Source organism: Tupaia chinensis, unplaced genomic scaffold, assembly GCF_000334495.1.
Source record: "Tupaia chinensis unplaced genomic scaffold, TupChi_1.0 Scaffold144276_1, whole genome shotgun sequence".
NCBI classification, from domain to species: domain Eukaryota; kingdom Metazoa; phylum Chordata; class Mammalia; order Scandentia; family Tupaiidae; genus Tupaia; species Tupaia belangeri.
The window spans coordinates 7,076,132-7,089,746 of NW_006204133.1; the positions used below are offsets into that span (position 1 = coordinate 7,076,132).

The 13,615-nt window shown below is 45.0% G+C and overlaps 1 protein-coding gene across 1 annotated transcript in view; it reads left to right on the plus strand.

The window, feature by feature from the left end:
• SLC9A2 (solute carrier family 9 member A2) overlaps positions 1-7,934 on the plus strand; it is a 128,180-nt gene extending 120,246 nt beyond the window's left edge. The window contains exons 11-13 of the mRNA XM_006166648.3: positions 1,575-1,706; positions 5,240-5,330; positions 7,468-7,934. Of these exons, the coding sequence (XP_006166710.1) occupies positions 1,575-1,706; positions 5,240-5,330; positions 7,468-7,838 (594 nt within the window). The 3' untranslated portion in view covers positions 7,839-7,934. The remainder of the gene's footprint in view (positions 1-1,574; positions 1,707-5,239; positions 5,331-7,467) is intronic.
• The last annotated feature ends 5,681 nt before the right edge of the window (positions 7,935-13,615 follow it).

Consider the following 13,615-nt stretch of genomic DNA (forward strand, 5'->3'; position numbering starts at 1 on the left):
CCCCCAAGAGTCCTGATGCCGCAGGCCATCCCCAGGTTCAGTCACCCCCCAGTCGTAGACACACATGTGTGTACCTGGCATACTCAGGGAGGTCTCTGGATTCAAACCTGGAACCTTCCCATGTGGATCAACCTCACAGAGCATCACGTTTTACCCTGCATTACCATCTGGTAGTACTCTCTGACTGCTAAGGTTCCCCACAGGTACCATATTATTCCTAGCCCTGTCCTTACATGGGGTAGCACTTTGAGCTCACCTTGGACCACATGATTCCAGTGTGGAATTTCATGATTTGGGTTATTTTGTTACCCTTTGCCATCCAGAGAGATGGTCAGTTCCTCCAGGCAGGAACCCTGCATCTCTTCAGGGTCTGCCGTGGCCTGGACACAGGGATATCCCTCAGAAGGACATGCCAGTTCTATCGGAAAGTGAGCTTCACTGCGAACTGCGATTTCTTTTAGGAAGCACATTTCTGGAGTTAATCACAAGGACATGGCACCACCAAGTGGCTCAAATTGGTTGGTTTTTATACCAGTCAGTTTCACTCAATAGTGAATGCACAAAGATGGCTTGTATTTTCTTTTTTCTAGCTATCGGATGGCTAGATATGTATGTGGTTCTTCAAGGTAGACAAGGGCATTCGATGAACTCAAGTGTTTTATTCAGTTATAAAGATCATGTTTTTTTCTGTTCTCTTTTTAAGATTTTTTTTTTTTTGTCCTAGGGCACATGTGCCTGCCAGAGAAAGAGGGAAAAAGTGAGAAAGCAACCCCTAGGGGGTAGCCGCATCCCTTCTCCTCCATTCTCCTCTTAGGATTTTGGGCATGCATACACACATGCTCAGTGTGTGTTTTGTCAAGCTACTGGGTCCTAGACTTGAACGACTGAATTAGCCATATCGGATCAAGTGCCTTAACCACGATGCCACCTGTTGGCCCCAAAGGTCATACATTTTTTAAAAGATTTTTTTTTTAAAGATGATTTATTTATTTATTTATTTATGGAGAGAGAAAAAAAACAAATATCCTCAACAGTCTCATTCCCTGGACCCCCCACCCAGTATCATAGGCAGGGGCACAGGCCAGTGTGCAGAGGTCTCCTGAGACCTGAGCCCTGCCCCTCCATAAGGCCTCCAGCACTGCAGAGCGTTTCGCTACTGCTCTGCCACTGTGGCTGGGCCCAGATCACCCTTTCCAGTGCGAAAAAATCATATTCATTGATTTATTAAAGGGTGAATTCTTCCAAATTGGAGTGATCTTTTCAAAGAATTATTTAACTTTCTTTATTCATTTATTTTTTTATCTTAATTTGACCAGAGAGGGATAGAGTGAGAGAGAGAGAGAGAGAAAGCAAGTCACCAGGTGTGGGACTTGAACCATGGTTGGCCACATGGGAGTCCAGCACCCTTAATCACCATGCCACCTGCTGGTCCCAGAAGGAGTGACTTCAGTATTTTTGTTGTTCGGTAGAGAAGTTCTAAGTGCCTACTGAGGTGAAAATCCAAAGACACATAATAAAGCTTTGGAGTTTCTGGGGAAATTGTTTGTTAAAGTTTGTCTGTGTCTTTATTTCAGACTTTGTCATACAATAGACACAACCTGACGACTGACACCAGTGAGAGACAAGCCAAGGAGATCCTGATCCGCCGGCGGCACAGTTTGCGAGAAAGCATTCGGAAAGACAACAGCTTGAATCGAGACCGCAGGGTAACTAGCGTGTGCCTCTGGGGTGCAGAGGGCTGCCGTGGGTGGAGCCGCCGGCCCTCCTGTTAGTGCCGACAAGACCACAGCTGTGCTGATCGAATGGCGGCTGAGGGCCAGGATGCAGGATTCTGGGATGGAGTTCATCACCTCTTTTCAAATGTTTCCTGAACCCTGTTATGTTTCAGGCACTGTCCTGGGCACTTGGAGGACATCGGTGAACAAAATGGATAACGATCCCTACGCTTGTGGGAGCCATATTCTAGTGGGGAGGAAGGTGGCCAGCAATAGACAGAAAAGTAGATTATTATGTTAGAAGTGCCATAAGGAGTAGCAGATGGTGTAATGGTTGCGTCGTTGCTGGACGCCCACATCGTCGATTGTGGTTCAAGTCCCAGACCCAGAGGCTTAAAACTGCTAGGCATACGTGCGTGCATGCCCAAAATGCGTGCATGCCCAAAATCCTGAGAGGAGAATGGAGGAGAAGGGATTGCAGCATGGCTATCCCCTGGGGGTTTATATCTCACTTTCTGTCTCTCTGGCGAGCCCTATTGCAAAAATCTCTCTGTCTGTCTGGCGAGTGCATGCGCTCTTTCTCAAAAAAAAAAAAAAAAAAAAAAAGGAAGTGCTATGGAGGGGACCAACAGGTGGCATGGCAGTTAAGGTGAATCCCACATGGCTGACTCTGTGGTTCAAGTCCCAGACATAGTGGCCTGAAATACACACTGGACATGAATGTGTGCATGCCCCAAATCCCAAGAGGAGACAGGAAGAGAAAAGATCATGGCTTGGCCATCCCTGGGGGGCAGGGGTGTTGTCTCACTTTTCCTCTCTCTGTATCTCTCTCTGTCTCTCTCCAGCAAGTGCATGTACCCTATGGCAAATAAATAAATAAATAAATGCTCTAGAGGAAATAAAAATGGGGGCTGAAGAAGGTGGGTGGGAGCACATGGGGGGACAGTCAAGTTCTAGTGGTCCTCCCTTTTTTGTGGAGGTTACATTCCAAGACCCCCCAGTGAATGCCTGAAACCACAGGTAGTCTGCAACCCTTCTGATTTTCTTATACACACATACCTATGATAAAGTGTAACTTATAATTAGGCGTAGAGAGAGAGTAACACATAATAGCTAATACTATAGTAGAACAATTATGACTGTATGTATTAAATCAATAATCACAATATTTAAAAATGACTTTTCTTACCTGTTCTGTGAATACAAGTCATGTATACATGGTCCTCCTCCCTCTCTCCCAGAATCCCTCACTGTGCCACAGTGTGGGCCCCTGAAACCATGGCAAGCCAAACTGCAGTTCGTGGGCCACTGAACGATTTTACACAGAGTGGCCGGCCAGGCCACATTGGGGAAGTCCTGTTTGAGCTTTCCAGGGAGAGGCTGCAGCCAGTGCAGGTTTGATGGCGGACATTCCTGCATGTCCTCCCAGGAACCACTGGGGTAGCAAGCGTTCACAGAGTAGTGCATCCAGCACCCCAGGGCCAGGGCGCTGTGGTAGCTAAGTCCCTGTGAAACGATGTCACAGCTACCTGGTTTAACACATCAGGCGTTACATCCTTGTCTTGTTCTCTCTCTCTTTTTTTTTTTTTTTTTTTTTAAGATTTTTGCCATGGGGCAAGTGCATTCACCAGAGAGTGACAGAGAGAGGGAAAGTAAGAAACCCCTCCAGGGGGGATGGCCATGCTGCAGTCCCTTCTCTATTTTCCTCCTGGGAGTTTGGGCATGCACACACACGCCTGCCGTGTTTTTCAAGCCCGGAGGTCTGGGATAAGCGCTGTGGAGTTGGCCATGTGGGATCCTGCACCTTAACCAGGGCACCACCTGGTGGGCCCTGTATCTTGTTTTTAATAATACTCCAGTGGGATCAGTAGTGATCAAAATGGGTGTGTGTGAACAAGAAGATTCTTCTTTATGTATAAAATGTAACCATGTCACAAGTTAGAGACTGGAGATTGTGACATTCAAAATGTTGGTAAATTGGCTATAGTGATAATTTTTGCTCATCATTTTCAGAAGTTAGTAAAGTAGATGAAATTTTAAAGAGAGAGATTTTTGCTATAGGGCATGTGGAGAAACAGAGAGAGACAGAAAGGGAGAGATCACCTCCTCGGGGGAGGGGGATGGCCACACTGAAATCCCTTCTCCTCCATTCTCCTCTCAGGATTTTGGGCATGCGTGCACATTCGCCCAGCATAAGTTTTAAGCTGCCGGGTCTGAAACTTGAACCACAGTTGACTATGTGGGAGTCCAGTGACAGCCATTACACCATCTGCTGGTCCCTCTAGTAGCACTTTTATAAGTTGGTGTTTCAGTTGTTCTTTTTACTTTTGAAAGAAGACTCAATGTTTTTGGGAACCAGCAGTTAGCATAATGGCTATGTCGCTGGACTCCCATGTAGTCGACCGCGGTTCGCGTCCCGGACCCGGTGACTTAAAACTCATGCCGGGTGCGTGTGCGTGCGTGCCCAAGATCCCAAGAGGAGAATGGAGGAGAAGGGATTGTGGCATGGCCATCCCCCCTGGGGGGTGATTTCTCGCTTTCTGTCTCTATGTCTCTGTCTGTCTGGCGAGTGCACGCGCCCTATAGCAAAAAACCTCTCCAAAAAAAAAAAAAAAGACTCAGTATTTTTCACATTTTTTAAAAATTGAACTTTATGTATTTATTTATTTTAATTTGACCAGAGAGGGATGGGGATGGGGGAATGAAAAAGCAAGAGCCAGATCTGGGACTCGAACCATGGCCAGCCATGAGGGAGTCCAGAGCCCTTGACCACCATGCCACCTGCCAGCCCCAGTTTTTACATTCTTATAGTGGTCCTATTTATTCTATTTTCTTTAGTATGGACCTCCATGATATTTTGGAAAGGATTTGGTTATTTCAAATAAAATAGTTACAGCTCCTCAAAAAGTAATTTTGGAATCAAGAAGTAAAATTCTAATTAAAATAAAAGTTTATTTATTGTTGCACGAGAGAGACAGGGATAGAGACAGAGATTCCAACAAGTTCTTCATGTCCCAGGGCCCCCTCTCCCCAGCCTCAGCCAGTCCAGATCATGGGTACATGAGTGTATACCCCTAGTATGGTCAGGGAGGTTCTGGGCTGCAAACCTAGCACCCTTCTCATGTACAATAGTAACTTGTAGTAACTTGCATTACTATTATAACATCATTTGGCCCCTAATTTTTTTTTTCTATCTAGCATGTGCGCTTGCTGGAAAGACTGAGAGACAGAAAGTGAGAGATCACCCCCAGGGAGTATAACGATGCTGCAGCAGTCCCTTCTCCTCCATTCTCTTCTGGGGATTTTGGGCACTCACGCACATGCACCTGGTGTGAATTGTAAACCTCCAGGTCTGGGACTCGAACCATGGTTAACTCTGTGGGAGTCCAGCAGTGTAAACATTATGCAATCTCCTGGTCCCTAAAACTATAGTTTTTAACACCAAGTTTTGCCATAAGATTTCTATCTTTATATAATAAATGCCTTTTATGTAGTCTGAACAAGATTTGTGGTTTCTTTTACAGGCTTCCAGTTCAAACTCTAGATATTTATCTTTACCTAAAAATACAAAGCTTCCAGAAAAACTACAGAAGAAAAAGAATACTTCTAATGCAGGTAACGAATGTTCTTGTAAAAGGGGAACTTTAAATGTAGTCACTAATATTTATAAAATGGAGAGATTTCCCTATCATCGTTCTCTGTGAAGGACAGGTTTAATAGTCTGCAAACCTAAAATTATAACAGAATGACCTTCTATTATCATTGCCACTTTTTGAATGGCATTCTGAGCAGATTATAAATAATTCAATCAGCTATCTTCCATAATGATTCTATTTGCCATAGTGAAAACAAATATTGTCACCATGGAACGGTTTCACAGCAGGTAAATAGAACATGGCAAGTCTGCAAATATGTACGTATTTAAGCGTTTACAATGCTTCTAATATATTTTCATAAAGGCAACCATACATTTTTCTTCTGACCGTAATTAGTACAGCTTTGTCCAAAGGTCGAATATCCCTTTATGCGATAGCAATCTTTTTGGAGATGCCCAAACTGTTCTCTGTGAACCCCGGAAGAACTATGTTAGGATTTTATTATCAAAATTCTGGGGATTTTGGGCACTCACGCACATGCACCTGGTGTGAATTGTAAACCTCCAGGTCTGGGACTCGAACCATGGTTAACTCTGTGGGAGTCCAGCAGTGTAAACATTATGCAATCTCCTGGTCCCTAAAACTATAGTTTTTAACACCAAGTTTTGCCATAAGATTTCTATCTTTATATAATAAATGCCTTTTATGTAGTCTGAACAAGATTTGTGGTTTCTTTTACAGGCTTCCAGTTCAAACTCTAGATATTTATCTTTACCTAAAAATACAAAGCTTCCAGAAAAACTACAGAAGAAAAAGAATACTTCTAATGCAGGTAACGAATGTTCTTGTAAAAGGGGAACTTTAAATGTAGTCACTAATATTTATAAAATGGAGAGATTTCCCTATCATCGTTCTCTGTGAAGGACAGGTTTAATAGTCTGCAAACCTAAAATTATAACAGAATGACCTTCTATTATCATTGCCACTTTTTGAATGGCATTCTGAGCAGATTATAAATAATTCAATCAGCTATCTTCCATAATGATTCTATTTGCCATAGTGAAAACAAATATTGTCACCATGGAACGGTTTCACAGCAGGTAAATAGAACATGGCAAGTCTGCAAATATGTACGTATTTAAGCGTTTACAATGCTTCTAATATATTTTCATAAAGGCAACCATACATTTTTCTTCTGACCGTAATTAGTACAGCTTTGTCCAAAGGTCGAATATCCCTTTATGCGATAGCAATCTTTTTGGAGATGCCCAAACTGTTCTCTGTGAACCCCGGAAGAACTATGTTAGGATTTTATTATCAAAACGTGGGAAGTAACAGTAATTACTCAGCCCCTCCACTATATAATATATATATATGCACAGAGATTACTATTTTCTTGTTTCTTTAATTAACAGAGAGGAGGAAAGTCTAATGACGGCTGGGGTAATGGAGAGAGAGGCGGTAAATGAGGAGGGGACAGCACTGATATTTAGCACAGTGGGCCAGGTTTCCTTCCATTCAGTGTCCCCCAAATATGCTCTCCGTTCCACGAATCTCAAGTCCTGGGCACGCTCCAACTGTGCAGCTCCTGAACCTGGTTCTCACCAGTCTCGTCCCTGTTTGGGAAGCCCACTTTGATGTTTTTGCCCCTTTGTGAAAATACAGAGATCGGTCAAGCTGTGTGTGAGAGTCCACCTCAAGGCAAGGGCCTCCTGCTGGCAGGGGCTTCTCAGACTGCTCACTGCCAGCCCTTGCCAAGACCCAGAAACAGTTCCCATGGGGCAGGCCAGAGCCCCGCCCGGCCGTCCTGGAGGTCTGTTTGAATTCCAGCTCCACTGCCTAACGTCTCTTGGGCCTTGCTGCCCCATCTTTAAGAGCAGCAATGGCGAGCATTAAATGGGGGAATGCATTCACAGGTGCTTAGGACAGTGCCTAGCACAGAGTGAGCATGTCAGAGTTGGCATGAACACACCCTTGGGCAGAGGCTCTAAGAGACACCCTGGCTGGGTCTCTGCTAGGGTTAGAGTGGGGCCCTCCCCCACCTCACCTCCTCCAGGGCCCAGGGTGACGCAGGTGCTGGAGGCACTAAGGTACCGAAGTCCTTTCTGTCGCCTTCCCTCTGACCTTCCCCCTTTCCTCTCTCTGCTCTGCGGCAGATGGCAACAGCAGCGACTCCGATGCAGACGCCGGGACCACCGTGCTCAATTTGCAGCCCCGGGTCAGGCGCTTCTTGCCAGAACAGTTCTCCCAGAAGGGCCCCCAGTCCTATAAAATGGAGTGGAAGAACGAGGTCGACGGTAACTCTGGCCGCAGGCAGCCCAGCACCCCCACAACACCCCACCGCAAAGAGGGGGGCACCCAGACGCCAGGCGTCCTACGGCAGCCCCTTCTCTCCAAAGGCCAGTCTGATTCTGGGAGGGAAGATAGCTTGACTGAAGGTGTCAGGCCCAAGCCGCCCCCAAGGCTGGTCCGGAGGGCATCGGAACCTGGAAACCGCAAAGGCCGATTCGGGAGTGAGAAGCCCTGATGGACCCACCAGAGCCGATCACCAGCATGGTTGTGGGGTGCCTGTTGGAAATCTGACACGCGTGGGCCCCACAGAACACTCTGCGCCTCGAAACACTCCCACTGGGGGGCAGAATCGGGCCCCTGATTGTCCGGTCGGATGCTTCTCCCAGGAAGAAAATGAGAACCATGTCCCACCAAATGCCTTTTGTGACTTGTTGCTTGCTGTTGCATTCTTTGCAGGCCTGGAGAAAAAAAAAAATCGTGTGCCTTACTGAACTTGAAAGACAGAACTTGACATTTTTGACACACCTTGTTGGTGAAAATTTTAATATATTACTTATATGCCTCAAATTTTATTTATGAAAAAAGGAAGTGTATATCTGTCATCAGTTTTTAAGTGAATGGCACTAAAAGTGCTGAGGTCACCTTTCCAAGGGATACAGGACAGTTCCTGGAGGGTGGGTCAGCCCCTCAGGGAGGGGCCTTTCCTGGTCCTGAACTGACGACCCGCTTGGTAAAAGAAGAGCACACCCCCCCGCAGGCCCCCACACAGACACCGCACATCACACTGCACAGCCAGGGCGCCCGGCGGAGGTGGGGTCTGGCGTGCAGAGCCAGCACAGATGGCAGGTCCCGGCCTCCTGTGAAATAATGAAGTGCGTGGGTTCCTCACTTTCTTTCTCCTCTTTGTTCCCTTTGCTTGACATAAGGGGTCCATCTCCTCTCCTGCTTTAAATGGTGCAAAGAGAAGGGCTGCCCTGGGCACAACCGGCTGACAGTGTCTGACACCCTTGGCGACTTTTGATGAAGCCACATCTAAGCGGGTCTCCCGTGGCAAGTGGGTGGATGGGGCAGGGTCTGCTCACGACGTGGGGGGTTTATATTGTGCAATATGGGGAGGGGGCACAGCGCTCCTGTCCTGTCCGTCTAGGACGCCCCGCTTTCGTAGCATCTTCCTGTAGAACGGTCTCCGACCTTTGAGCCTCCAGGTCAGAGGCTCCAAGCAGACCTGGGTGAAAGTCAATATAAATGGTATTCCAGCTGACTGGCAAGGTGCCGGGCTTGAATCTTATTCAGGAAGCACTTTGGAGATTGCGGGGGCCTGTATGTTTGCACTAGTCTGTGATTCATTACCTCTCCCCTTCCGGTAATGTAGTAACTTCATTTTTAATCGGAATCTGCTCTTGGGAGCACTTTTTCAATGTGCAGCAGAAAGTGGAACATAATCATTAAAGATTAATATTTGAATCTCTGTCTCTTAACCTGTAGACTTTATTGGCTGTCTTTTTTTTTTTTTTCTTGTTTGATAATTCCTCTTTAAAACGTGATTGGAACAAGAATAAATTTCTGGATTTCTTTTACTTTTAAGGGTTTTACCATAGGGCGTGTGTGCTTGTTGGAAAGAGACAGAGACAGTGAGAAGAAAAGTGAGGAGAGGGCTACCATGCCCCATGCTCCAGTCCCTTCTCCTCATTCTCCTCCTGAGATTTTGCGCATGTACACACATGCATCCAGAGTGATCCTCAAGCAAAGGGTCCAGGACTTGAACTGCGGTCAGCCATGTGGGAGTCCAGCGCCTTCACCACCACATGAGCTCTTGGACCTTGGTCTCACATTGCAGACACAGTAAAGAGCCCAGGTCCCCACAGCTACCACAAGTAACAAATTAGACAAAAAGACACAGTCATCGGAGGCTCTCCAAGCCTTTCTCCACTCCGCCAAGGTGGACAAGTAAAGTGATGTTTTTCTCATGCTCAACAATCTCAGAATCTTGCTAGGTCGTGGGGCACGAGATAATATGAAGGACAGACAGGTGAGGTCCAGGCTCAGAGGGGTACAGCCTTTCCCCCAAGTCTCATCATTCGATCCATGAGAAGTGGTATAATATGCACGCTAAAAACCAAAAACGTAGGACTCTGTGCCAAAAATCTCAATTGTAAATGAAAATATTTGTAGAAAAATCTATATTTCTGCTGGAAGGAAATTAAAACTGACAGAGTTTTACTATAAGAATGTGAGTCATTGAGAAATGCAATGTATATTTTGAGACTGCCAAGAGTAAATGTTCAGAGTACTTATGGCTTATAAAATCTGCAAAAAGAGACATTTTACGTAACCTTAAAAATAAACTTCCTGATTTGTCCTGGTTTCCTGTATTAAGAGATATTTTAAGGAGCTGATTAGCTTTCTGGAACAGAGGGAGAAAACTTGAAAATTTTATATCGTTTATTGTTATGCAAGTAGACCAAATTCAGCACTAAATAAAGTTCAGAATTTGGATGACATTGTATAAATGTGCAAAAAGAAACATCTAAGTTATTTTATCAATTAAGGTTTTTTTCTTATTTGTTGAATGACAAAGAGAATAAAAATAAATTTGATTCATTTATTCCTTTTTCTATACTTTCTTCTTTTTGTAATTATTAAATTCTGGTCACTATGGAAGGGGAGAGTATGCAGGTGAAACTCTCTAATAAATACCAAAACAATCTTTCTGTAGTTCAAAAAGAACCCCTGTGTAAGTGACTCCATTCGTCCGAATAGCATTTGATTCAACCCAAGTTCCAAAATAACTGGAATTTCGATAGGTCTTCAGTGTTCATTGCAACAAAACTTGATTTGAACCTCTTAGTGAAAAATCAGAGCTATTTCTTTACATATAATGCTAAGAACCACCATTGGGGATAGAGATACAGTTGGCAAACGAAATTGGCCCCAAGTCTGATACTTTTTATTTTTTCTAAAGTTTTTGCTGCAGGGTTCATATGCTCACCAGAGAGGAGAGAGACAGAGACAGTGAAGAGGGAAAGTGAGAAATCACTCACCCCCAGGGGGCGACTGTTGAGCCACAGTCCCTTCTCTGTTCTCCTCCTGGGGTTTTTGGGCATGCACACATACATGCCTGGCATTATTTCAAGCTGCCAGGTCTGGGACTCCAACCGCAGCCAGCCATGTGGGAGTCCAGCTCCTTAACGACTATGCCACCTGCTGACCTCAAGGCTGATACTTTTAAAAGCATGTGTTTATGTGTATGCTATCAAAATGTCTGGGATGAAATTTCATGCTGCTTTTGCCAAGGTTTGTAGTTGGCGTGTAGTGTTAGACTTGGGGAGCGGGGGCCGGTGTTTATTATTTAAGAAGCACAGAGAAGCAGTTATTCCACATCTCCACAAACTGTTTTGCTGCACTGCCTGAGTCCTGTTTATATTAAAATTGGCATTTCATGGTCAGTTATGAGAACTGAAATGTTCTTGTGAGATCAGTGTATGCACTGGCCTCTGTTCACTAAGGAGTGGTAGAGATTTATTTTGTCCAGACGAAGTAGCTGTTGGCATTATCTGCAGAGGCCTGGACACTGTATATTGATTGCCTTCATTCACTTGAATAAGAGTTCATGACCAGAACAGACTGGTAGTCCGAGGTTGTGTTTTATTTTCTCTTTTAAAGTGTGTAGCTCACTGCTACTTTATATCCCATTTTTTTTAAAAGAGTTTATTTCTTCTGGAAGACGTTGGGAAATAGAGACACATGCACCCCCAACAGGGTCTTGAGGCTGCATTCCGCCCCCAGCCTCAGCCTGCCCTGGATCATGGGTAGGCATACAGCCAGTGACCTCAGGGAGGTCTCCAGACGCAAGCCTGGAACCTCCCCATCTGGGTTGGTCTCACAGGGTATCTTGTTTTACTGTTGTGTCATCATCAGGCCCCTATAGCCTACATTTAAATTTTTAAAAATAATTATTTATTTAACTTTTATTTGTTATTATGATTATCCTAATTTAACCAGAGAGAGAGAGAAAGGGAGAAATTAAGCTGCTAGGTCTGGGACCAGGCCTTTCAACTCTCCCCTGGAGAAGCAGGAGCTCCGTGTGGGTAAAAGCTGCCTGTCACTAAGCATTCTCTTTGTCCCTAACCAAGGACAGCTTCCTTCAGAACCCCCCCCCCCGCCACTGTCACCACTCCACCTCTAGCTGACCCCCGCAGACAGCGGTCAACCGCTACAGGTATGTGCAGGGGAAACGCCCAGATGGGTACGACTTTGAGCATTACCATTACACAGGCACGATGTTTGTTAATCTCTCGTTTTCTTCTTCTCTGTCATTTTTCATATTAAATTCTAATCACTGCCTCTCAGTCCAGTGAACACGCTGTGGGTCAGTCTTCTCAGCTGAATGGTCAGGGGATGAGTTTTTCTAGATGTAGAGTGAGCCTACCTACAGCAAATGGGCGATCAGGTTTTCAGTCTTCACAGCATGTGTCTTACTGAGACTGGCTCAGAATCCACCCTCCTCAGGGCCTTTCAGTAGGTCCCAGAGGTTTTATGGGGCTCTGTTCGCTAGTCTAAGGTGTCCTGAAGAGACACTATCAGGCGCAGCGGCAGGGATTTTCCTGGTTTTCACTTCTGTAACAAAATCCCTTGAATTCACTATTCAAACCTTTTCTCCTTTCATGTTTCATTGGACACTGTGCAATCATAAGCATGACTGCAACTAACTTCCCATTTTGAGTGAGGCTCTTTGCATCCAGTTATGGAAAAGTCAGCTTGTCAAACAGACACTTGATATATGTAAACTGAAAAAAGAAAGTTTTGTCTCTGTGTAAGGTCTTACAATGTTTAATTATTGCACCACATACAAACATTGAGTCAGTGACTTACGAAGAAAATGACACGTCACATGAAACAGGAACAGTCCCAGAAATTCCAGGGGGTTTTTTGGAGAGGTTTTCGGTATCAGGCGCGTGTGCTTGCCACAAAGACAGAGAGAGACAGAGAGACAGAAAGCAAGAAATCACCCCCCCAGAGGGGATGGCCACGCCGCAATCCCTTCTCCTCCGTTCTCCTCTTGGGATCTTGGGCACGCACGCACACGTGCCCGGAGTGAGTTTAAGCTGCCAGGTCCGGGACTTGAACCGTGGTTGGCTATGTGGGAGTCCAGCGACATAGCCATTACGCTAACTGCTGGTCCCAGAAATTCCAGGTTTTATATTTATGTGTCAAGCCGCTCTCACTGCTACCTAAGCATGATCATGATGGCTGGAATTCATGACAGGTAAGATCTTAGAGTATTAAAAAAATTTCTATTCTGGGTTTCGGATACATACAAAGGGACTTCAAAAATTTGTGGAAAATTCATTAGAAGATGATTATTTTGGTGTCAAAATGTTTTGAAATCCATGCATAGTTTTCTGGTTTTTCATAATATGAATTTTTTTTTTTTTTTTTTTGGAGAAGATTTTGCTATAGGGTGCGTGCACTCGCCAGACAGAGAGAGAGAGAGAGAGAGAGACAGAAAGTGAGAAATCACCCCCTGGGGGGGATGGTCACACCTCAATCCCTTCTCCTCCATTCTCCTCTCGGGATCTTGGGCATGCACGCACATGCGCCCAGCATGAGTTTTAAGCCACCGGGTCCGGGACGCAAACTGCAGTCGACTACGTGGGAGTCCAGCGACATAGCCATTACGCTAACTGCTGGTCCCTCATAATATGAATTCTTCGTGAACTTTTTGAAGACCACTATACACTTTGGTCTTCAAATCTGTGTAATAGACCTGCTCAGAGATCTTGTAATTGGTTCCTTAACTTTCTGTATGTAAACAGTCCCTTCTAAAGGGTTCAACAGTCATGCATGCTCTGAAATACTAAATACTGACTTTCCATGCTAAACCAAAAAGTGAATGCTCATCACTGTCTTGCCAAATAATTTTAATTTTAATTATTTTTTTTAGAGGTTTTTTTTTTTTTTTTGCCTCCGGGTACATGCACTTGCCAAAGAGAGAGACAGAGGCAGTAAGAG